A 24,496-nucleotide genomic window follows, 5' to 3' on the forward strand; every position below is an offset into this window, starting at 1 on the left:
TTGATATCTGTGATCTTTGGAATCAACCCTTACTTGCCTTTGAAAATCTGGAGACCATTTTTTCCATCTTTAATTTTCATGCACGTTTCATGAATTCTGATGATTGCTAATGGAAGGTACAGTAATATATTCACAAATACTTATTGAACCCTTGATATGCTCAAGTCCCTGTACCTCGTGGTGTGGGGGCTACTAAGATGAACGATGAATACAAACTACCCTACAAGGCAGAAAGCTGTAAGTGCCACAACCGAATTGGAGTTGGATTGCTATAGGAGGGCTGAGAGGAGAGGGAAGATCTGCCTTTTTTTTTTTCCAGTTCTCTTCCTACAATTAATTGATCTGATTTTGGAGATTTGATTCCATATATAAAAGAAAAATTAACTGTTCTTTTACAACCTCCTCTTACGGATTGCTTGCCAGGGTTTGTTTTGTCCTTTCCAACGTCAACGTCTTTTTATCCTCAAATGAGGCCATTTAGGAACCGAATGACTGCCGTCTCTCTGCCATCAGGTTCAGTGTCTACCATATATTGTCTGGAGAGACTTGACTCAGGTCTATACTTTCCTGTTCTGAATATTTTTTAAAGTATCTTTTCTTGTGTTTAGCATATGTGCAATGTCTACTACTTGCCTTTGGCCTTTAGCCGCCTTAAGAGTAACCTTAGGGAGGAAGGCCCAGGAAGTTATCGATCACTGTTTGTGACGCACCATGCCTGTTGTGCGTTATGCGTGTTAGTTTGTCTAACCCTCAGAATGGCCCTGAGAGATAGAACATCTTATCCGTGAAAGTGTTATGGAAACTCTGATCCTCTAAGAGAATAATTTAACCAAGGTCTCAGAGCTCAAAAGTTGCAGACCTTGGATTCGAGGATTGCCAATTTCTGACCTCAAAGCCCACACTCTTTCCACCACAACATATTAACCATGATAAAGTGTATTTTTAAATTCATCTTTCTGGTTTTTGTAAAAGTCTTTTAAAAATATCACTACCCAAGAAGCATTTATTTGCCTTTTTTTTTTTTTTTGTAATGGGGAAGAAGAAGAGAGAAGTGAGAACAGAAGAAAACGGCTTCGGTAACTGGGGATTATTTAACTGTATCTTTCCGTTAGACGTTCAACTATCTTTTAAAATTTATTTTTCCTTCGAGACAACTCTAGACGCGAAGAACTAAGCTTAACAAAACCTGGTCGATAGGTGAAAAAAACAAAAAGCTTAGCCCCGCCCTCAAAAAAAACCCCGTCCGGGAGGCGTGGGAACCGATTGGGGGTGGGGCTGCGCTTGGGGAGCGACAGGATTTATAGGACACCCGGAAGGCACCGAGCAGGGCTTCTCCGGATCTCAGGCTGCCGTGACCTTTGCCGTGGCCCACGGGCGTCAGGCGCCGGCGCAGCTGTCCGCCCGCACTCGGGAGCCTCTCGCGGCCGCTGCGGTGCGGCCTGCGTCGCATCCGGTAGTTACCACGCTATCGGCTATGGCCGCCGCGGGGGGCGCCCGGTTCCTGAGCGCCTCCTCCGTGGCCCTCGGCGGCGCGGCCCGTCGGTGGCTGTTTCTCGCCGGAGCCAGCGCGAGAGCCGGCGGCCTTCCGGGAACCCGGGGCCCGGGCGGGAGCGCTGAGCCGGGCCTGGCCGGCGGCGCGGCGGCAATCCGGACGCTGAGCCTGTCGGCACGGGCGCGGAGCGGGTGAGGCGCGGACCGGCGCATTTGTGTAGGGATCCCACAGGCACAGGGTCATCCCCCGCCCGGGGCCGGCTGCGATCCCTGGGCCTGGTTCGTCGCTCGGCTGGCTTTTCTCGGACGCCTGCGTGTCGGGCCAGAACCGCCCGCCTCTCGCTTCTCCGCGGCGCTCCTCGCGGCCCTGTCTTGTCGCTCGGTGTCGTCGCTGTCTCCCTACTATGGAGCCTCAGTTTCCTTTCCGAATCACTTACGCCTGGCGGGAAACGGGGACCCTGGACCCCCGATCTCCCTTTTCGAGGGCATCTGGTGGTCTCATGAAAGCCGGCACGTTGCTGCCGCTGGTTTTCCCTGTGGTTTGGCTTGCATCTAACCTTTGCTCTGCCTGAAGCCTGCAGTGACCTTCATAAAATGCACCCCATTGACGTCCCCGCCAGCAGTTTTTTACCGGGCCTTTCTCCCGCTATGTTAGGACATTGTTTCCGATTCTTTGTCAGGGGAATGTCCATTTAGAATACAGTCACTATACCCCGTGCTTCCCTGTATGCTGTTTTCTAGTGGATAAAGGGTTAAAAGCCCCTGCGTTGGAGTGGTGAAGCAGGGTTTTAAACTGGGCTTTGGCACTTACTAACTTCTCTCACTTCCTCAACCTACAAACCTCGGTTTTCCCATTTCTAAATGGAGGAAAACAATAACATAGGCCTCACAGGATTATTTGAAGAATAAATGAGAGAAGACAGGTAATACAGGTAGTCTTGTGCCTGGCAAATAGCAGGGCTCTGTAGATGTCACCTGTTAGCAGCAGCAGCTCCTTAGGTGCACAGTGTTGTTTTGTATTAAATGTTGAAAGGGATATGAAAAATATTTTCCCCAAATATGTTGAAGTTGTATATTCTTCTGCATATTTGTTTTTTAAAAGACACAGTCTTCTTAAATATAATAGAGGTCAAATGTACTCATCATTTCACAGGATAGCAACATGCTGGAGCCCCATATAATGCAGATCTCTGAACTGCTCTCTGACCCCCTGCTGGCTTGTAGTAGGAAGCAAGAACTGGAGGGAGAAACTGTTGGATTTGTATTCTGCCTTCTCTACTTCTTGATGAGGTCCCTGAAAATGGGGTGTAGGACTTACTCATCTTTTCCCCTTCATCTTATTATATATAGTGAGTGCTCAATAAATTTGTTGCATTAACTCTGAGGGGAGTAATGGAGAAGGCAAGCTGGATTTATTTGTCCCTATTTTCCCTACACTTCCTTGCCTTTGACATCCCTCTACGCGGATGCCTGCCTTTGACATCCCTCTACGCTGATGCCTCGTTTTCTACAATGGATGGTTTCTTGAAAAATTGTGTATAAATTGGGACATGTATTGAACATACTTGTGTAACTAGTATTTAAAAGGAACATAAATGTTTTTGTAAATGAGAATTATCTCCCCCAAACTTACTGTTTAGATTTGGGTGTTATCAAGTTGTCTTAAAGGGAAGCACATTTGTTTTATTCCCTTATAATGCTGCTTTCCCCCTCGTTGGCAGTTTCTATTGGTGGCCTTGTGCTTCCTATCACAGTCTTTGGAGCTACAACTACAACTAGATTTTCCAGCTCTTGTTATCTGAGATTTATGCTGTGCAATACGGTCAGCCCAACCACGTGATTATTTAAGTTTTTAAATAAAATTAAAGAATCAGTTTAACTGGCTATATTTCAAGTACTCAGTAGCCAGTAGCCACTATATCGGACAGTGCAGGTATACAGTGCATAAAGGTTGATTGGACAGAGCAATCTAGAAGCTGTAGTTCTGACTCTGAAGTTTAACATTTAGATAAGCTGTCAGCAATTAAAAGAGCCGAAAAAACGCCTTTAACTCCAAAATACCCTGACACAATACTTTATATTTTGTAGATTTAAGTTGCAAAGAGCTTTCCATATATTATTTCACTTGACTTTTAAAATCCTATGAGGTAGGTAGGGTAGATAAATGGGAATAAAAATTTCACATTAAGTAGCTGGCAAAACTAGGACTAAAATTCATCTCGTGTTTCTTTTTTGAGCACCATAGTAGTTGATAATTCATTAGCCCATAGGGTCATTTGGAAGAGTTATGGAGGATTGAGACATAAGGAGCCCTAGACTTGGCCCTTTTCTTGGACCAACTGTTCCCGGCTATGGTGAAAGGGTGGGCATCAGCAGCTGTTAACTCCCCTCCCTGTTAGATTTCTGTTAAGAACTTGACCATAGCATCCCCTGACAGCTTCGTTAAGATGTCTGCTACGGTTGAGCAGAGTAAGTGGCAGTGAGTGAAGGGTAACAAGTGTAGGACATAGTTGTTTGTGGTGTTGGTTGATTAATTGATGATGATAGAAGATTTGGAAGGAACATATTTTTTCCCAGTGCATGAAATCTTATCCTTCTTGGGAGCAGCTAAAAGCTTTTTGCTAGTTCTTAGAATTGGGAGGATAAAGCTACAAAACCCACCAACAATTGTTAATAGTGAATGCATAGAATTACTTGGGTGAAGTACATGTGTATAATGCTTTAAGGAATAAAGTTTTCACAAACTTTCTCTCCCTTAATTCTCTCAGCAGCTTGGAGAAATAACTTATCTGCATCTTACCCATAGGTAGTAAGTGGCTTCCTCTGGTCATTTAATGAGTATATGTCAGAACCAGAGTTAGAGTCTACATCTCTGATTCTTACATTCCATACATTTTCAACAACAGAATTACCTTTCCTTTCTCATTTCTGCTTCCCCTCCTGTCCTTTGGTAAATTTACTATTACCCTTACTCTGCTGTTTTTCTCTGGGCTAATACACCTCTGATATATAGCAACAGTTCAGGCTTCTTAGCAACAAAAGGACTGTGGCTTTAAATAAAAGTTATTAATCAGTATTTGTTGAGCTCTACTCTGTGTTATGTATTTTGCATGCTCTGTTAACCCATTTTTATAAGAGAGGAGTCTGATGTAAAAGAGAGTTTGAATTCCTTTGCTGTAACTTAGCTCCAGAGTGCTCCAGAACAGCAACCCTAAAACCTTTGGTTTTCTGCACTGAGTGTAAATGATGGAATTCTTTGTCTTGTACTTGTAGCTTTATCTACCAGGTGTTTGTTGATGTCACATCTCTATAGAGTGCTCTGCTGGGCTCATACCCATATTTCCATCTGGCTTCTGGACATTCTCATCTGTTTTTTCTATTATTAAATTAAAACAGGTCTAAACTTGAACTCATTTACATTTTCCCCAAAGTTCCTTCTCCTCGTCTGTTAACACTGTATTAAACTATACCCCCTAATTGCCTAAGCTGGAAATTTTAACAATATTTCTTACCTCTCTGTCAATCCACCTTGTATTAATGGTCATCAAAATCTTTTAATTCTACCTCCTGAATATCTCGGAAGTCAATGTCTCTTACATCCTTGCTTAGTTTATGCTCTTATAATAACTTTACAAAGTGGTCTCCCTGCTTCCAGAGTATTTTCATTGTCAGCCATTCTACCCTGAAAATCATGAATAATATTTGGAATAGTTGTTTTAAAAGTATTTTCTTGCTATGAAAAGAAGTTGGAGAGCACAGGCCCTTTTGAGGGATTTTCACACACTTGATAATTTTGAATTAATGGAATTCTTTTTCAGTGTTGAAATATTAAGGAGACCATTATCTGATAGGAGCTTCAGTTGCCTTGTTTGTGAAATGAGAATTAGATTTGATAATTTGCAAGATATTTATAGCTCTGGAATTATTTAATTCTGGGTTTACTTATATTAACAAAATTTTCTTTAATGGACTATTACCATATTGGCAATGGTGAAAATTACTACTAATTATTTTAAGCTGAAGTACATCTTTTCTATTGTTAGGTAAAAATTAAAATGACCAGTGGTGGAAGGTAAGGATCTAGTTGCTAGTATAATTTCTTTCCCCAAATTTTGATGTGATATTTATGAGAAGGGAAAAAAATTTAAGTCAGCTAGCTGTTAGATAATATAATACCCTATAGTAAAACACATAAGGAAGTATTATATTTATCTTCCCACAGAGTCAAACAAACAACCTTTTTCAGTCCCTTTGATTTTTAAAAAAATTTTACTGGGGAATATTGGGGAACAGTGTGTTTTTCCAGGACCATGTCAAGCTCCATGTCCATCAGCTCCATCAGCTCCATGTCAAGTCGTTGTTTTCAATCTAGTTATGGAAAGCGCAGCTCACTGGCCTATGTGGGAATCGAACAGGTGACGTTGGTGTTATGAGCACTGCACTCTAACCAACTGAGCCAACCGGCTACCCTAGGTCCCTTTGATTTTTGAGTACACAATGTGGACCAAAATACTGTGTTTCCCCGAAAATAAGACCTAGCCAGACCATCAGCTCTAATGCGTCTTTTGGAGCAAAAATTGATATAAGACCCGGTCTTATTTTAACATAAGACCGGGTCTTTATAATATAACAATATAGTATAATATAATACAATATAATATAAATAAATATATACTGGGTCTTATTTTAATATAAGACCGGGTCTCATATTAATTTTTGTTCCAAAAGACGCATTAGAGCTGATGGTCTGGGTAGGTCTTATTTTCGGGGAAACACGGTAAAATGTTCAAACACTCAGAAACTATCAAACTGCTGCCTGTCAGCAACAGTACCTATCAGACACCTGTCCAATTGCCTTATTGATAGCAGAATGATTTGCTTTCTAAAGTTCACCACAAAAGTAATCTAGTCTTTTAGGTACTCATTCATAGAGACTTGTTTTTCAGAGCTGTGTGAGAGCAAAATAGACTTCATGGGTGATAATGATTGCTGAATGTTTTCACATGACTGAGACCCGTGACCATGACTGTTAGGGAGACACATGATACATAGGAAACACATGGTCTTGATAGTGATGTAGTTATTTTCTTTTTTAAAATTATAAATTTGTTTTTCAGTTATAATTGACATCAATATTATATTAGTTTCCGGTGTACAACATAGTGGTTGGACATTTATATAACTTATGAAATGATCCCCCTGGTAAGTCTAGTACCTACCTGGCACTATACATAGTTATTATAGTATTATTCACTATATTCTCTATGGTGTACTTTGCATCCCCGAGTTACCTGGGAGGTGGTATAGTTCTCTTGGTAGGTGGGCAGATAGACATGCCCTTGATTTGTGGTTTCTTCTTCCCAAATGAACTTTGCAAAGAAAATACTATAAAAGAACATATTTACACATGCGTGCGCATGCACACACATGCGTTCACACACACCTACTATTTCTTTGACCTTACAGGTTCTTAAAACAATTATTTGAAAGTATCTTTTGAAAGTACTTAAAATAATAAAGGATTGCTTCCTTTTCCAGCTCAGAAGATAAAATAACAGTCCACTTTTTAAACCGCGACGGTGAAATATTAACAACCAAAGGAAAAGTCGGTGACTCTCTGCTAGATGTTGTGGTTGAAAATAATCTAGATATTGATGGTTTTGGTGAGTATGGAAGATTCCTTAAAATCTATAGTTGAATAAGTTTGAACTCTGTGTTTTTGAAGGTTTTTAACCTATCGCATACTAAATAAAATATTAAAATTCAGGATGTATTAGTGTTATATTCTCATTTATAAAGAATAAGAGTGACACTGTTTCTATTCTTTGTACTTTTAATTAGCTATGTGCCCCCAGATCTGCTGTTGCCTCATTACTTTACTGTTTGCCTATGTGATGCAAAGCCAGGAATAGCAAGGGGAGTTGAAAGATAACAGGTTAGAGATAATACATGTCATATCACGAGGGGTAGTTAAATAGTTTTAACTTAGTCTTGAACATTAGCTCACCTTCCTATGAAGGATAATTTATTGACTTCTTATTAGGTAAGGAAGTGTTTTATGGAGAAAGTTTTTTGTTTCTAGACTCCTGACCGTATTCCTTAACCACTCACACAAAGCCCACGTCCCAGGTGCTGTGTAGTATACAGCTCAAGGGTACCCTGTATATCACTTGTCAGTTTTGCCCAAGCACTTTCTCTGTCTAGAGTGAAGCTTCTTCAAGAGGATTCCCTTGACCATTAGCATCATTGTCACTTGGGAAATGCAGATTCTCAGGTCCCACTCCAGATTTCCTGAATCGAAAAGTTTGGGGTAGGGCCCAGCAATGTGTGTTTTTACAAGCCCTACATGTGATTTTGATGCATGTTAAAGTTTGTGAACCATTGGTCTGGAATATGGTCCAAGGAGCATATCTGACTGTGCTTCTTTCAAGGCACAGTTCACATTGTATGTTTAAGAACCATTTCTACATCACATTTACTACTTTTTTCATTTATCTATGATATATGAAATAAACCTTTTTATGTTAATGCTTATTACAGTTTTCCTTTTTTAGAGAGAATGTCCCTCTCCCTTATTAGATTGTGAACTCTTAGAAAACTGTTACCAGTCAGGTAATTTCACAGGGTATACTTTGTCCGGAGTTGGCACTCAGTATATTTGCTGAATATCTAAATCTAATACTCGTTTTGTCAGTTTCAAGATGAATTCTAATAACTATCAGTTGAGCACATACTACATTCCAGCATGTGTTATCTGTGATTGGTAATGACTCTAAGTGTTAGATTTTTTTAAAAAACCCCCATTTTATAGATGGAGAAACTAAGGTTCAGAGAAGTTAATTTTTTCCTGGGTCATACATGTAGCATCTTTCAAGGCACAGTTACAGTGCACTTTTAAGAATTTATTTAAGTGAGAGGGCTAAGATTCAAACCTAAGGCTCTCTAACTATTTTTTTCCCCTTCTTCTGCCTCCCTCCCCTTCCCACCACCTCCCTCCGTACCTCCCCCAACTCTGGTTCAAGCCATTGTTTCCCAATCTAGTTGTTTAGGACACAGCTTCCTGGCCCATGCTGGTATTATGAGCATTGCGCTCCTCCTGGCTGAGGCAGTCGTTCACCCATCGGCTGCTCACAGCAGCTCACGGCAGCTCTCGCTGGCTGCCGGCCATTCATGGCAGCACAGGGCAGCCCTCTGCAGCACACAACAACCCATCACCGCTAACCCATCACCGCTAACCCATCACCGCTAACCCATCACCGCTAACCCATCACCGCTCTCGGCAGCCCAGCTCCAGGGAGAGCTGTTGTTCACAACCTTAGCTGTAGAGGGCGCAGCTCACTGGCCCATGTGGGAATCAAACCGCGACCTCCGCATTAGGAACCGCGCTCCAACCACCTGAACCACTGGACTGGCCCCTGACTTTTAAACCTCTGCTTTTTCCTTCATGCCATTTTCTCCAAGAAGCATCTTTCCAGTATGAACTGTTATAGGAATTAGGTGATGAAATAGTACTATATCAATATAGTACTAATTTTAAGGAGTTTTTAGTCTAATGAAGTGGTTCTTGTCTGGGATTGAATTAGAATCTGCAGAACTGTTATAAGTGCAGACATCATCTGTGTTCCACCCTAGATAATACAGGAAGAGAGGGGAGTTTTGCAGGTTTATTTTTGAAATGTTCCACATGATTCAGATATATACCATGGTTTAGGTGACTTATTTAGTGAAGGAACTCACAGATAATTTATATACAATACATATTCTATAAAATTTATATATGAGTTCATATTTAGGTATATGTTTAACTAAACTTAGTTTTTCTGAATTATTCCTCCACAAATGAAAAATAGTACATAGCACAGTAATGGAAAATAGACTGAAATCAGACAGCTTATGGTTTATAGACCAACATTGTCACTAGCCATGAGACCTGGAGCAAGCTGTTTTAACGTCTTTATGCCTGTTTCCTCTTCTGTAAAATAGGATTATAATAGTTCTAACCTCATGGGTCTTTAAAGATTAAATGGGATATTGGAAGTAAAGTACTTAGCACAGTGCCTGCCTTGCTGAGACTAGTAGGATTTGTGGCATTTTAATTTGGCCTGCTCTAATTCTCTTCCCCCAGTTCCAAAAGCCTTAAAAAACCTGAAGCCTCAGAACTATAGTAGCTGTGAAAGACAAGTACTTAAAATGAACATTAGCTATTATTGTTAACATAGTTTTTAATACAGGTTCACCGTTCATTATAACAAATTTAAAAAATGCATTAAAAAAGATTTCCCATAGTCTCATCACACAGAGATAATCACTAAAAGAATCTTTTCCCCCTAGTATACCAGAAATAGAGAAAATTTAATGCCAACACAGTCTAGTAGTTTGATAAGAATTCTGCATTCACTTATGTAGACTTAGATGAGAAGCTTTAAAGATCAAGGATTCTAACATGTCCAGAATTTTGGCATGTAGATATAAACTTGAGATAAGCTAAACTAGGTTCACAAAAGATAGAGCTAAGTCTAAGCCACTTTCTAGAAGAAAGAAGAAAAGAGATCAAGAAGTATGAAATGCTTTCTTTATAGAGAACAGGTTATTGTAACATTATGGGGGCAACTATTTCATTACTTCCTAAAGTCAAATACAGGAGACCCTTTAAATACTGCTCTTGTTGTAAGTCATACTCACAGATGAACACCATACTTGAATGAGGCTGACCAAGTACAGAGTCTCTACATTTTCTCCCTGGGTGATCTCACCCCTTCTGTGACCTTAAACCTCATCTAGATGCCCATAAACTCTAAAATGTACACTTTTAGCTCAGACCTCTCTTCTGAGCCTTGGACTTAGAGATCCAACTTCCTCCTTTACATCTCTTCTTCGAAAGTGCACAGGCATTTTAAAGTCAACATGTTTAAACAGCTTTTGATGCCCCTGCACCCCTCTCCCCACTGAAACCTGTCCTTCCCTGAGTCTTTTCTGTCAGTAATGAACATTACTTAGCTGTTGAAGCTTGCAACTGGAGAGCGTCTTATATTCTTCTTCTTCATCCCCTACCTCCAGTCTATCAGCAGCTCCTGTCACTTGTGCCTCCAAAATATGCCTCTGGTATATTCTATTCTCTCAATCTCTGTGGTCACTACTTGGGGCTGGCAAGTCACGGTATCCCTGGAATTGTGCTGATCTGCTTCTGCTCTTGAGCCCCAGCAATTGGAACGATATGTCGTATCAGGATGATATGTCGTAATGCACATTATACATATCTCCTGATTAAAAACCGTGAATAACTTTCCATTCCACTTACGATAAAATCCATATTCTTTGCTGTAGCCTAAAGGCTCTGCATTATCTGGTCCCATCTCCCCGGCCACCCCCCCCTTCCATTCTTTTTCTCACTTTGGCCCCACAGGCCTTTTCTCAAGAGCTGAACTCACCCAGAATTTTTACCTTGGAGACTTTGCACACACTTTCCATTTTTTTCTACCTGGGACACTCCCCCCTATCCCCCATCCTGAAAATCTTGTGTACAAGTGTCATATGTCTAATCTCAGTTTATATGGTACTTCCTTAGCCAGGCTTTGCCCAACCATCCAATCCAAAGTAGGATTTCTCTCATTACCCTGTACCCATTATTCTCCATCACAGCATCCTGTTCATTTCTGTCCTGGTATTTATCACAATCTATTAATTATATGTTTCTTTGTTTACTGTGCATCTTTCTCCCGAGAGACTGCAATGAAGGATAAATCATTCCTGTTTTATTCCTTACTGTATATGAAGTGAAGTAATGAATGAATAAATAAGTAAAAATAAACAACTGTAAATTTTGGAAACAACCCAAATTTATAAGTATTTTTATTTCCAACTTTTATATTAATATATAGATCTTTTGGATCTGTAAGTTTTCAGAGTGTATTGTAATATTCTGTCACTAGGGGGCAGTTATAACTGATCAAATTTACCTAGTTTATTATCTCAGGCTTCATTTTTTTCCTTCTATATTACTTATATCTTTCATATGTCTGTTTTGAGGGAGATTATTCAAATTGGGAGGTCCTTATAATGTTAATATAAATCTGTATTTATTCCTCTCATGTTTATTGGTTCCATATTAGTATAATGTATTTATTTCTGGCTATGCTAGATAAAACGTTATTTTAGAAAATTAGATTTTGTATTTATATGTAGTTTCACATTTTAATATACGTATAATATTCCCACATAGCTCTCCAATGGATTTTTGTTTGGGAAAGGTGTTGGGGGCGGGGGGCATCTGTCTTGTCAGCATCAGAATAGAGCCAGAAAATCATCTTAATACTATATGTGTGCACATACACAAAACAGTTCTTTCCTGTTGGCAAATACTCAAATTACGTGAAAGGAAAGAAGCAATAGTCTGCAAAAATCTAAATTTCTCTGGGAATTAGTTTATGGCAAGAATTTCTGAGTATTTGAGCAAAAGCTTAATATCACTAATCTTGTTTTTTTTAAAAAACTCAGTCTGGAGAAGTTTTATTCATTACCTACCTTGAAGTTAACCAGTAACCATACCTTATTTATTCTTAATGTAATTTTTAAATTTTACAAACTTGAAATTGTGTACATTAACACTATTAAGGTTCTTACTCTAGCAAAATCAGAACTACTATGAAAACATAAAACTTTTGTCAAGCATCTGATAATTTCAAGTTGGCTGTGTGAATTGTAAATTTTACATTTGTAACTGAAGTTAAAGTGGTACCACTTTAGTTGGTAAGGAAATACCTGCCATTCTTTGTTAGTATATGAATTGTGCTGTTTACAGACATCTGAATGTCTGTAATTTTGTTGACTCTAGTGCTGATATTTTAAACTGTGATTATAATTTAATATTTTTAAAGCCTATAACAGTTTCAGCCAAGCATTGATTAAATGCTAATGCCGAAAAATACATCTGAAAATGAATTATTTTTGAAGTTAGCAGTTAGATGCTATGAAGAAAGCCAAAAACCTGTCTGATACATATTATTGTTAATGTAGGAGAAAGAACTCTGAATCGTTAGCCAGAATGCCAAGAAAATAAAAGCAGCATTAAAGCATATGTACCTCTTAAGTTCATGAAAATTGTTGTATAACCAAGTAAGGATGATTGATAAAATGCAGGCATCAGGGGCTAAATCAGTATGGCTGTAATGCGTCCCTAAGTCCAATTAGTGTCTGTGCCAAGGCATGTGGTATTTTTAATTATTTGAAAGGTGGATATTGTAAAAGTTTTACTTCAAATGTTTGTTCTACTCAAGTATATTTTAAAACAAAAGTGTGGTATGAGGATTATAGATGTATGAACTGTAAGAACTCATCTTCCTACTTCATATTTTGTCATTGAGAAAATAACTCCTAAATTATAAGACTTAAACAATTTTGAAAACCTTTGAGAATATATTCCTCATAAAATGCAATCACTTATGCTTATTTGTGCGTGTATCTGTATATATAAATACATAGATATCTATACATACATATGTATATACACACATACACATATTTCCCCATTAGTTTACTGTTACATAACCAGCCACTTACAAAGACACTAAAAGCTGACCAGTAGTGATTGCTCTGGGGCTGTATATAAGCATAAGTTACATAACTTCAGTCTCTCCACAGGTGTTATTAGTTAGTACACTCATATTCTGATCAACTGTCAGTTTTAGATTGAAGGCTCTGCAGTGGTTGTTACTTTTGTATCCTTTTCCCTTTAATAGATTGCCTCCCAATGTGTACAACTACCTGACATTTAGAATTTGTTTTCCCATGAAAATAGTGTTATATATGTTGGCAAAATTTTCAGGCCAACCCACAGTACCTATTTCTTCGTAATTAACTTAATTACCACTTGCAGCCTGTTTGTATGAGGAAATGTACTGCAACTTCTAACTTCCAATGCCACATCAAGAACACGTTAACTCCCTGGACCTACCTACTGCGCGCACACACACACACACACACACACACACACACACACACACACACTGCACAGCCCACACACTATAGGGACTCCTTTCTCCACTTTGCACCCCATTCTGGTAGTGGGATTATATGCACAACTAATTTCATATCACTGTTGTTGGAAAATATACTTGGTATGATTTCAGTCTTAAAATTTTAAGACTTGTTAATGTAACCTAGCATATGATCTATCTTGGACAGTGTTCAGTGTGTACTTGAGAAGAGTGTGTATTTTGCTGCAGTTGGGTGAATATTCTGTGTATGTCCATTAAGTCCACTTAGCTTAAAGCATAAAGTTCAACGTTTTCCAGTTGATTTTCTGCCTGGATGATCTACCCGTTGTTGAAATTGGGATATTGAAGTCCTCTAATGTTATTGTGGTGTTGTCTGTTTTTCCTTTCAGATCTATTACTGTTTGCTTACTGTTTTTAGGTGCTCCCATGTTGGGTGCATATGTAATTATGCATTTTTAGTTATGCATTGTTACAGCTTTTGAATTAAAGTCTATTTTGTCTGATAAAAGTAAATCTAACTCTGCTCTTTTGGTTTTCACTTTCATGGAATATTTGTTTCCATCCTTTCACTTTGAGTTTAGGTGTGTCCTTGAAGCTGAAGCAAATCCTTTGTAGGCAGCATGTAGTTGGGTCTTGTATTTTTATTCATTCAGCCACACTGTGGGGTTTTTTTGTTGTTGTTTTTAAAGATTTTATTGGGGAAGAGGAACAGGACTTTATTGGGCAACAGTGTGTACTTCAGGGACTTTTCCAAGTCAAGTTGTTGTCCTTTCAATCTTAGTTGTGGAGGGCGCAGCTCAGCTCCAGGTCCAGTTGTCATTGTTAGTTGCAGGGGGCACAGCCCACCATCCCTTGCGGGAGTTGAGGAGTCGAACCAGCAATCTTGTGGTTGAGAGCCTGCGCTCCAACCACCTTAGCCATCTGGCCACTCAGGAGCTGAGCGGCAGCTCATTGACTTCATTCTAGTTGCAGAAGGGCACAGCTCGCTGGCCCATGTTGGACTCGAACTAGCAGCCCCGTTGCCCAGAGCTTACGCTCCAACCGACTGAGCTACCCATTCACCCCACACTGTGCTTTTTGATTGGATAGTTTAATACATTTACATTTAGTGTATTTATGATAGATAAGGACTTATTAATGTTACCCTGGTCATTGTTTTGTTTTGTAGTTCCCATTTTCCTTTATTACTCTCCTGCTGTCTTCTTTTGTGAACTGCTGATTTTACGTAATGGTGTGCTTTGATTCCCTTTGTCTTTTGTGTATCTACTGAAGGTTTTTGCTTTGTGGTTATCATGAGGCTTACATTAAACTATTATTACTGTTTATTTTATGTTGATAACTTAACTTTGACCGTATGCCAAAAAGATATACCCTTTTTTTTTTTTTTTGAGAATTTTTATGAGTATTTGAGCCAAATGAACAGCATATGCCAGGGAGCAAGGTCTCAAATGCTCTCCCCCTTATTAGTTTTTGACGTCATAGTTTACCTCATTTTATACTGTGTTCATTAACAAATTATTGTAGCTATACCTATTTTTTAATAGTTCTTTAACCACGCCACCATATTACAGTATTAGTATTCTGAATTTGATTAGATACTTACCTTTACCAGTGTGTTGTATATTTTCATATATTTTTATGTTACTAGTTAGTATCCTTTCATTTCAGCTTCAAGAATTCCTTTCAGTATTTCTTATAAGGCAGGTCTTGTGGTGAAGGACTCCCTCAGATTTTGTCTGGGAAAGTTTTTATCTCTTTCATTTCTGAAGGACAACTTTGCTGGAAAGAGTATTCTTGGTTTGCAGTTTTTTTTTTGTTGTTGTTGTTATCATGTTGTATATATAATCCCATTACATCCTGGCATGTAAAGTTTCTGCTGGGAAATCCACTGGCAGTTTTATGAGGGTTCCTTTGTAAATTACAAGCTTCTTTTCTCTTGCGGCTTTTAAGATTTTCTCTTTTTCTTTGATTTTTGACAGTTTTATTATAATGTGTCTGGGAGAAGATCTCTTTAGATCAAGTTTGTTTGGGGAATTTATGAGCTTCATGAACTTGGATGTCCAAATCTCTTCTAGATTTGGGAAGTTAAGTTCTCAGCCATTATTTCTTTAAGTAAGCTTTTTTCCCTTTGTTCTCCTCTGGGATTCCAATAATTCACACATTGTTTCTTTTGATGATGTCTCATAGGCCACATAGGCTTTCTTCACTCTTTCATTCTTCTTCTTCTTTTTTTTGGTTCTCCTCTGACTGAATAACTTCAAAAGCCCTTCTATTCACAGATTCTTTCTTCTGCTAGATTTATTCTGATGTTGATGGTCTCTTTTGCCTTTTTCATGTCATTTATTGTATTCTTCAGCTCCAGAATTTCTGTTTGGTTCTCTTTTACGATTTCTAGCTCTTTGTTAAACATCATTTTGTTCATGCATTATTTTCTTGATTTCATTGAATTGTGGGGTTTTTTTTGTGTGTGTTTTTTTGTTCATTGAGAGGCCTTAAAACAGCTACTTTGAATTCTTTATTTGGTAAATAACAGGTCTCCATGTCTTTCGGGTTGGTTACTGGAAAACTTGTGTTTCATTGGTGGTATCGTGTTTCCTTGATTTTTCATGTTCCTTGAAGTCTGATGTTGCTGTCTCTGCATTTGAAGTAGCAGTCAACTACTCCAGTCTTTACTGACTGAGTTTGACAGAGAAGTACCTTTTGTCAGCCCTGCTAGGGGTTGTGAGGCTTTTGCAAGCTTTCCGTGGAATCACCTGCTCCACACTTACTCCCTCTTGTGGCAGAATTCTTAAGCTTCTATGTCTTCTCTCAGTTCTGTAGCACCAGGTTGCGTGCTTACAACCTCCCTTTTACTTTCCCAACGACAGTCTCTCCCAGGCCTGCAGATTTGCACTGGTTTTCTGTGCATCTCACTAGCTGCTTGCCTAAGCTCACTATTGCTATACCTGGGAAAATGTACAGGGAGTCAGTCACTGGATGGGGGGGATGTGTGGGTGAATGTGTGGAGTGCTAGGGGTGCCCGCAGGCCAACTGGGTAGGTCTTTGGGGGAGGCAGTCCCAGCCCTCATGGGTGGGCGTCCCGGTGGTGTCTGTGACATGCTTGGTAGTAAGATCCACATCCCTTTGATACATTCCGAGCCCGGACTACTGATCTTCCAACTGCAGATCTCACTGGCCCCAGTTGTTCAGCCCACAGCTTACTATGGATGAAGCAAGAGAGAAAGCGGCCTCTTTGCCAATGTGTTCTTAAAATGGCTCTCCTCATTCTTGGACTGTACCAGTTTCAGTCTTCCACCTGGATCCCACAGCTCCCACAAAGACACTTTTATCTGTGGATGGATGCCAAATTGTCGAGAGTAGAATATGATCGAGGGACATCTTTTTTGGCCATCTTGCTGCTGTCACTCCCTCACCACAATTTTAAAACATTTTCATCACTCCAAATGGAAATCCTGTACCTTTTAGCTATCACTCCTAAATGTCCCATTTTCCTACCCCTAAACAACCACTTATTTACTTTTCATATCTATAGATTTGCCTATTCTGGATACTGCATATAAATGGAACCATATGTGGTCTTTTGTAACTGGCCGCTTCCCTTTAGTATAATATTTTTAAGGTTCATCTGTGTTGAAGCATGTGTCATTACTTCTTTTGTTTTTATGGCTAAATAATACTAATGTTCCATTTTATGATTATACCTCATTTTGTTTACCCATTCATTACCTGATAGATATTTGGATTATTGGTATTTTCTGGCTGTGACCAAAGTACTAAAGCAATTAATGAAGAAATGATACTCTTTTCAACAAAGGGTATAATGTTGGAAAAATTAGACATCCATATGGAGGAAAAAAAGGATCTCAACCTAAACTTCACACTTGATACAAAATTCAACTCAAAAATGACTTAGATCTAAACATAAAACTTAAAACTGAAACTTTTAAAAGAAAACTTAGGAGAAAATCTTTGGGACCTGGGGATAGACAAGTTGTTAGACATCATGCTAAAAGCACAGTCTATAAAAGACAAAATGTATAAATTGGACTTCATCAAAATTAAACATTTTTGCTCTGTCAATGATACTATCAAGAGAATGAAAAGATAAACTATAGAGTTGGAGAAAATGCTTGCAAATCACATCTCCAATAAAGGACTTGTATTCCTAATATGTAAGGAATGCTCAAAACTCAATAGTAAGACAACAAAATACCAGTTAAAAAATGAGTATAATACATGAACAGATACTTCACCAAAGAGAATATACAGATGACAAATAAGCACATAAAAACATAGTCAAAGGCACTGGACCTGAACTTGTACAAAATGCGCAACTCTGTGCTATTTAGAACTTTTTCCTGGTGGTATGAGAGATGAATGATAATGCCATTCTCCCAAATGGCTTTGGAGGAAAATGATGGAAAGCCAAAAAAAAAAAAAAAAAAAAAAAAAGGAAAAATAGAAAAAAGAAAAACAACCCAAAACTCAGGATATTCAACTTCTTCAATTTTTGGAGAAATGCCAATTAAAAACCACAATGTGATACCACTACATACCCACTAGAAATAACTGTGGTACATCCACATAATGGAATACTTCTCAGTAGTAAAAAGAAATGAATTGTGGATACGCATGACAACTTGGATGAATCTCAGGCGTTTTGCTGAGTGAAGAAGCCAGTCTCAAAAGGTTACATACTGTATGATTGTATTTATATGGTAGTCTAGAAAAGACTTAACTCTAAGATGATGGACAACAGATCGGCGGTTGCCAGAGGTTGAGAGTGGGGGAGCAGCAGCCCAAGGGAATTTTAGGGGGTATGAAACTGTATCCCGACTGTGTTGTTGCTTACAAAATCTTATACATGTGTTAAAATTTATAGACCTGTATACCAAAAAGACAAAAGTGAGGTGCTTATTAATTAGGGACTACCTCTAACTACATGACCAGAAAACTAATAAATTGGAGGAAATAGCCATCATGAAAAAGTAATTTTTTATGAGATGAAAAAAGAAAAAAAAGAATACCTTTTTTTTTTCTGAAATAGCCTTTTGTTCTTGTTGCAGTTTTAGACTCTTTTTAAAATCTTGTTTTGCCTGAATCCTTTTTTTTTTGAGACATTTCTTCACTATTTTCTAAAATTCTTTCTGGTTTTCTTTACAGAATATATAGGTTAAATCTCAAAAAAAAAAAAAAAAAACCTAAGAAAATTGATCAGATTATCTTATCTTGGGGTTTTGTAGGATTGTCTATTTCTTCTAAGTGCCATCTATGGGGTCTTATAAATCTTTGCTTGTCCTTGGACCACAATATGACCATTATGTTTTTCTGGTTCAGTACTAGCCCTCTTACACAGACTGAGTTGATTTCATTCTGAGTCCTCAAGTTTCTGTTATATTTGAGTTTCTTCCTAGTACAAAGAATAAGAAAATCATATCTGTTGACAAGTTGTGGTGAAAAAAGTTTGTAAGGGACCATAAAATCAGGAGCGATCATGGATGTAATGCATTTATTTAAAGAATAAATATGGAACTAAAAAGTATAATAGGACCTTAGCATGTAGGAACCAAAAGTTAATCTTCTGTAGATACTCAACATTTGTCAAATTCTTATTAGAATACTCTCTTCAGCTCTGAGGTTGGCAATTTAAGCAAGATGTGGAAACAATTGGCAAGGTTCCTGAGAGGGCATTAAAAATTATATTAGAGGATGAAAATAAAACCTTTAAGAGAAGGTTAAAAGAATTGAAGTTTCCTGGGGAAGAGAGAGTTTAAAACTTATGAAGAGCTGGAACATAGCTTGTAACTCTTCATTTTGTCTGACCAGGTGGTACAGAAAGGATTGTCCTAAATTTTTCCAGGGGAATTAATTTTCTTTCCATTCCAAGATGATTGAGACCAGATTGTGTGCACTCTCTTATTCCCTGAGCTTTTCTGACATTGCACTTTTCTGGTTCTCTTTCTACTATTTGGGGCATCCTTATTTTGACTCCCTGTCTGGGGCGGGGGGTGTGTCTCTCCTTGGCTCACTCTGCTCTGCTCCTTCCTTCCCTTTTTTCCCCTCAGCCTTGGTGAAATCTCATGGCCTTTGCTTCTGTCTTGTTTATCCCAAATTCATTCTTCACACACAGCCACCAGTGAGAGCTCTCCAAAATAAAATATGCCATGTCACTTTCTTGCTCAAAATTCTTTAGCAACTTCCCGTAACCTATAGAGGAGGTTCATAACCACCATCTCTCCAGGGGCTGGATCTGGGAGAGGAGAGGTGGAATGACAGGTGGCCATAACCTCTTGGCCAGTGTCATATCTGTGGCATTCCACCATGAAAGATGGTTACCTGAGCAAGAGTTACCCACCCAGTGTTGTCAGGAAACAAGGTGGAGAATAAGGGGGCTCATAGAACAAGTTAAAGTTCCTTAGAGCACATGCGCGGGAGGCTCTCCGTGCTCTGTCCACTGCCTTGCAGCCCCCACACATCTCATCCTGCCCTGGACCGGGAGTTCTGTTTTCCTTGCATCATTTGTTACACATGGCTTGTAGTCTCAGGATTTGTGTTTTGTTTTTTTTTTAAATAACATCTGAAGGGACTGTAAGTTTTTTAAATTAAAGTCACTGAGACTATTGTGTAAGGATTGTTTTACTTATATTTTGAAGACAAAAGAAGGCTAAATTTCCTGATTTTTTGTCCCGCAGTATCTCTGGAGGGATTAGTTTTGAGTTTGTCTGCATTGGGTATTGATAAGATAAAAGTAGACATCAAGATAAGTATATATTTGTTGAATACTAATGAATAAATCCATTAACAATGGTAATTCTCTATGGAGTCATAAAATATTAGAGCCAACAGGCCCTTAGGTATCATCTACCTCCATCTCCCATTATATAGATGAGAAGAAAACTGAAGCCCTTGAGAGGCTTACCGAGGACTCTGCAGATGGTGTGGTAGGTCTGTCTAGAGCTCAAGGTCACACTATACTGCAGGGGTTTTCGAACTTGATTAATCGCCCCCCTTTTTTTAAGTAAAATATATCCATTTATCTTTTTGCGTGAGATATTTCAAATTTGCAGAAAATTAGAAAAGTAAGCTATTTATTCAAAAAACCAATTGGTGTATGTATTTCTGTATTATATATGTACATGTACATATATGTTTATATATCTAATATTTAAGTAAGATGACTTAGATTATAGAATGGCAGTGACTAGTTGTCGTCAGCATTAAGAAACTTAGCTGAAGTAATGATTCATCTCTAACTAGTGATATGACCTTAGTCTATTCATTTAACTTCTTGGTTTTAATTCCTGTTATGTTTATAAAAAGAAAGTTGAATTACTGTAAGATTTTTTATAATTTTCAAATAATAATAATTACCAACACTTATATAGTGCTTACTATCTACTAATCATGGTTGTAAGTATGTATGTTAAGTTACACGCTCATGTGTATTCTCACAACTACCATGTAAGGTGCAGAAAAAACTATTGAGGAAACAGGCATGGAGGGTATGCCGTTAGTAAACAGTGGAGCTGGAATTGAAGCTAGGGAGTCTGGCTTCAGAGCCCACACTCATAACTCCTGTACTTCACTACTATATGGTCTCTCTCTGTTTAATCCTGTTACTTCTTTGAAGTAGATTTAATAAAAATGAACATGTAAGGAAGCCTCTCTTTTCTTTCTTGATTTTTTTTTTAGGTGATACAATATAAATAACAAATGCTTAAATTATGAGGGAACAATTCTTGTTAAAATGATCCATTCATTCAAAGGAAAATTAAGAAGGTTATTCGTCATTTATGGTAGTTCTGTTGCATATTTTATGTTGTTTATTGACCAAAAGAGAATCTAAAACTGAAGTAACTCCTAGGAGTCTATGATCTTTAAAGTCATTTAATGTTTTTTAAAAAATTAGTATTAAAAAACAAACCAGAAAATCTATTTATGAGGTAGAATTTAACCAGAACACAATTCTGTTTTGTCAGACCCTTCTCTGGACACATATTTTAAGACACCCCACCCGGACTGAGGGAAGGGATTTAGAAATGCTATATAAGGAAACCTTGAAAGACCTGGGTGTACCCACCCTGGAGAAGGAAGAACAATCTCAAATGTATGAAAAGCTGTTGTTTAGAAGAAGGAGTCACTAAAGAGTTAATGAAATTCTCAGCAACATAGTAGAAAAGTGGTTGCAGGGGGGTGGGGTAGAGGTGGGGAAATAATGAGAGGGTGGTAAAAGGGTACAGATTTTCAGTTATAAGATGAACAAGGCCTGAGAATCTAAAGTATAACATGGTGACTATATTGATAACACTGTGTTGCATAATTGATATTTGCTAAGAGAGTAGAACTGAAATGTTCTAACCAAAACCAAAAACAAAACATAAATATATGAGGTGATGGATGTGTTAGCTAGATGAGAGAAATCCTTTTACAATGTATATATATATCAAATCAGAACAACATACATTTGAAATGTCTTACAATTTTATTTGCCAGTTATACCTTGGTAAAGCTGTGGAAAAAAAGGATGGGATTCCATGGTATGATATTGGACCAATAGGTAGACGTAGTTACAGAATGACAGACTTTATTTAGCTCAGTAGAATGCAGAATTGGCTGGTTTTATGCAGTATGGATTTCTTTGTCAGGAGATTTTCCAGCAGAGGTTGGGTAACCACTGGCAAAAGGATATTGCAGAGCAGTCAGTCATGGTGTGGTTGGACTGGGTGACTTTTCAGTTCCCTGTTCACAGGGTCTAGCATATAACAGGCACTCAGTAAGTAAATTAATAACTTACAAAAATGGGACAGGAGAAATATTCTTGTCTCATTATTTAAAACAAATGTGACTCCTTTTTTTTGTTTGGTTTTTTAAAACAAACGTGACTCTTAAAGTGACTTACTTGACTCTGTCCTGATTACAAGGAGAAACTGAGAGGGAAGAATATTTAACTTTATTTAGACGTAGGTTTAGTTGCTTTCTAATTCCTCTTATATACCACAGGGCCTCATGAATTCTGTTGAGCTCTCCAGAACCTTTTTGAAATAATATGTGAAAATGACTTCAAATTGTGAATGGGAGAGTTATTATTATTTGGAAATTCTCATTATTATTTGGAAATATATCTTGTGTATGCTAATGCTGATTCTAAATTTAGAAATAACTAACAAATTCTTAACAGGTTTGAATTGTATTTAATGTAGAGGGGAGTATGTTCAATGTCTGTTGCTTTCGTAGGTGCATGTGAGGGAACCTTGGCTTGTTCTACTTGTCACCTTATCTTTGAAAAGCACATATATGAGAAGTTAGACGCAATCACTGATGAGGAGAATGACATGCTTGATCTGGCTTATGGGCTAACAGACAGGTAAGATTTTCAGACCACTTCAGTTATACTACTAATCTGGGAAGATAAAGGTTTTACTAGTTCATGTCTAAGACCAGACCTATGCGTTGTAGTAGTGTTTTCCCGGCGTAGATAGTACCAGAAACTTTGATGATCAAATATGTGATATTTCTCTTTTTCACTATTCTGCAGTTTAGCCCTTATGAAAATTTCTTTTTTACAAAAGTGAAAAAGAAATTAATTGGAGGTATTGGAAGTATAAGTTTTAGATCCTAACAAATCTTTAGTCTATTTTTGTTTCAGGAATTAATATTTATCACAATGTAATGAGTTGGAATTAAATTTAATGCTTTTTATGCTATTGAAGGACCGATTTGATAATTGAACGAAATTATAATGGGAAGTTCTACCTACTTGAGAGAGCAATATACATATTTTTTTAAATTGGGGAATATTCGGGAACAGTGTGTTTTTCCAGGACCCATCAGCTTCATGTCACGTAGTTGTTTTCAGTCTAGTTGTGGGGGGCGCAGCTCAGTTCCAAGTCAAGTCGTCGTTTACAGTTTAGTTGTGGAGGGCACAGCTCACTGGCCCATGTGGGAATCAAACCAGCAACCTTGGTGTTATGAGCACTGTGCTCTAACCACTGAGCAAACCAGCTGCCCACTGGCGGCTCAGCTCCAAGCTCAAGTCATGAGAATAGAATTTTTAAAGAAACTTAATATATAATAGTAATTATGTTAAAATGAATAGTTCTCTTTCTAAGTGTACGTTAAAGTAAATCAGTCAGAGGTTATTATTATTAATTAATAGGTAGAATTACTCTTAAAAGAGGTAAGATCTAAAGTAGCAAGTGAATGATATCAAGTGATGCCTTATTTTTTAAAATTATCTAGTTTTGGTTGGAGTTAGGGAAAGTAGCTAGTTGATTTGATTTACTGTTTTAAGGAGCAAGATAATGAGGGTTTACGTAAGGTTGGCTTTGGTGTTTAACTATAATTTGGTGACCCTAATGAAAAAAGAAATTTTTAAAAAATTTAAAGTAATAGTAATAATAATAGCTTTATTTCATGTGTATTACATAACTACAATTTTGTTAGACCCTTAACATAAACTATGTTATTTAAAAACAAACTGTCTTATTTCATCCTCACAAAAATGTTCAGGTCATTAGTATTTATTTAGAGGTGAAGAATAATTTTATTTCTTTTGTAGTTCATTTCCCTCTTGGTGGAGGTGAGAGTAATACCCTGGGAAAAGAAACTGGGAAAATAGTATTTCCTTAGACTCTCAAGCAAACCAGTATATGGCTGCTATCTGCTTGTCTCCCCTCACATCTTCATATGTCACATATCAATACCCTTGTTTCATAAAGAATAAATAATATACAGAATATATTCAGTGATTGTGTTAATTTGGTTATGAGAATTTATCTCTCTCCTAATGAGAGGGGTAAATCATAGCTAACTGCTTGCTCTTTTATTTAGATAAAATGTATAGGTGCATGAAACAGATAATCTAAGTGAAAAGGAAAAGAAAATTAGAGGAGAACTACAGTTAGAAGAGAGTCGCTTTTTTCACTGAGTATGGAGGAACGAAGTAAATGGTTTTTCAGGGTCTGAACAGGCTCATTTGCCTTCGTCCAGCGCTCACAGAGTGTCCTGTACAA

At 37.9% G+C, this 24,496-nt stretch overlaps 1 protein-coding gene across 1 annotated transcript in view; it reads left to right on the plus strand.

Moving 5' to 3' along the window:
* Positions 1–1,284: 1,284 nt before the first annotated feature.
* FDX1 (ferredoxin 1) overlaps positions 1,285–24,496 on the plus strand; it is a 28,260-nt gene continuing 5,048 nt past the window's right edge. Inside the window, exons 1-3 of the mRNA XM_033121648.1 lie at positions 1,285–1,683; positions 7,030–7,154; positions 22,719–22,848. Coding sequence (XP_032977539.1) covers positions 1,475–1,683; positions 7,030–7,154; positions 22,719–22,848 — 464 coding nt within the window. The 5' untranslated portion in view covers positions 1,285–1,474. The remainder of the gene's footprint in view (positions 1,684–7,029; positions 7,155–22,718; positions 22,849–24,496) is intronic.

Source organism: Rhinolophus ferrumequinum, chromosome 11 (assembly GCF_004115265.2).
Source record: "Rhinolophus ferrumequinum isolate MPI-CBG mRhiFer1 chromosome 11, mRhiFer1_v1.p, whole genome shotgun sequence".
NCBI classification, from domain to species: Eukaryota; Metazoa; Chordata; class Mammalia; order Chiroptera; family Rhinolophidae; genus Rhinolophus; species Rhinolophus ferrumequinum.